Source organism: Haplochromis burtoni, unplaced genomic scaffold (assembly GCF_018398535.1).
Source record: "Haplochromis burtoni strain Fernald_Lab_line unplaced genomic scaffold, NCSU_Asbu1 Contig_95, whole genome shotgun sequence".
Taxonomy (NCBI): Eukaryota; Metazoa; Chordata; class Actinopteri; order Cichliformes; family Cichlidae; genus Haplochromis; species Haplochromis burtoni.
The window spans coordinates 1,840,621-1,842,497 of record NW_024582456.1 but is presented as its reverse complement, the minus strand read 5'-3'; the positions used below and the strand labels follow the sequence as shown (position 1 = coordinate 1,842,497).

Here is a 1,877-nt window from a genome sequence, read left to right as displayed (position 1 = left end):
TATATATATATATATATATACACACATACATATATATATATATTCCTCGATATCAGCTGCTAAAACAAGGTCACATGCAAACCAAAAGGCAGAGTTTGTGTGCAGAGAAACACATGCGGCCTTAGAATTGTGGCTTAGAAATATTTTTAGTCACAACAGCAAATCGAGCACAGAACATTTTATTTAAAGCCAAAATAAAGTCATGGGCGGGGGATCCAGGTTAGAGAACACAGCCAAGGTATTTCAGTCCTAAGCTGTGATTCATCCAGAGAAGAAGGGAAAAAAAGACACCAGATATATTCACTCTCATGTGTGTAGTACACCAGGAAGCGATATTGGTAAGTGTCTGTAGCTTAAAGCAAAAGATCCAGCAGTGACTCAGGGAAGAAACCGATGACCAGACAACCTGTGTAGGCTATAAAATCTTTACAGTAAACATCAAAGGGATTCCTAACAGAGACAACAGTTGTGCTGATTTGCCTTGAGGGCGTGGATAACTGGTACCTGATAGCACGAGCATACGTGTATGCATTCATACATGCAAAGTAAACTGCAAGCTCAAACACACACACACACACACACACACACACACACACACACACACACACACACACACACACAGGTGGAAGGGCCACACCTTAGTTTAACAAACTTAAGTGTAAAATACAGTCGTGAGGACCACAAACATATGCTACGTGGTCATGGTCCACTGCATTGACACATTACAGTCTTATGTAAATGTAGCCAAATGCCACTTGTCCACAAAGTTCCTCTCGTGCCTATGCAAATAACATTCCTCCACTATCTCACATGAGGCATGCAGTCACAGCAGCGGATCCCATGTGGGGGCCCGACAGGAGTCCTTGAAGGAAAGGACCTTTCAGCAAAATGACGATTCATTCAAGTTCACCTTAACTACAGCACAGCTTCAGCTCGGCGGGATTATAAACTCAAGAATGGCTGATACGTTCACTGAACTCCCGGCTCTTCCCCCATTTCTCCTCGCACATTGTAGTAACTGAACTGTAAATAATTTCTCACTTAAAACCAAACTGCACAGAGGGACAAACGGGAGAACAAGCCCCCACAGGGAAGCTTGTGAAACCCAGTTGGGCAACAGTGTGGTAACAATCACTTCAGGTCACAAAGAACAACAGCAACAAAGTCGCCAGTAACTTAAGTTTCCCAACTTCCCGACTCTTGTCCCTCTTGAAGTTGGTGGAGTTTCTGGGAGTTAACGCGGAGAGTTGTTCACTAGCAAAAGAAAATAATAAAGAGGGGTGGTGGGCACGTAGTTAAATACAAACACTTACCCACTCCGTACTTCTCTTTTTTAGTAGGAATCCAGCGGGTCATAGCTGAGGGGGAAGACGTGAAGTTGGGTGGATAAATAAATAAGTATATACACTTGCTAACCGAGGGCGGGCGGTGCACTCCTGCTCGTCCCGAGATCTACAGTTCCGCCATCATAACTTGTTCACGGGGAGGGGAGAGGAGGGCACAACACGGCCGAGAGAGGAGAGAGCGGGATAGGCGTGAACCATTCACTTGACGAGCTAACCCCCAACCCCCAGCGCAATACAACGCAGGGCAGTCCCACAATACACCGCAGGGACTTATTTCATCAAGGGGAGGTAGTTGTCCCAGGCAACCTTAGTCCCAGCAGCTATTTTGCTCTCGCCATCAGTCAATCGATAACTTTAACAGTTCCTCATAAATCCTCAAATGAGCTTCAAATTGAATTCGGGGAAATTAGAGAAGACTGAACTATCTCTCGCTTTGCTCCAGTGACTCCCGATAGTGTCGGTTTCAGGAGGCCACTGCCTCACAAGTTGACAATCTTACAGAGGAATAATTAATTGAAGACAGAGTTATAA

The 1,877-nt window shown here is 45.0% G+C and overlaps 1 protein-coding gene across 3 annotated transcripts in view; it reads right to left on the bottom strand.

Annotated features, from left to right (window-relative positions):
• The window catches only part of dock5 (dedicator of cytokinesis 5), a 38,464-nt gene extending 36,932 nt beyond the window's left edge, over positions 1–1,532 (bottom strand). Inside the window, exon 1 of one of the 3 annotated variants that reach the window (XM_005927001.3) lies at positions 1,314–1,532. In XM_005927001.3, coding sequence (XP_005927063.1) covers positions 1,314–1,356 — 43 coding nt within the window. In that variant the 5' untranslated portion in view covers positions 1,357–1,532. The remainder of the gene's footprint in view (positions 1–1,313) is intronic. The other 2 variants (XM_005927000.3, XM_042222813.1) reach the window with 2 other exon arrangements.
• Between the last annotated feature and the right edge of the window lie 345 nt (positions 1,533–1,877).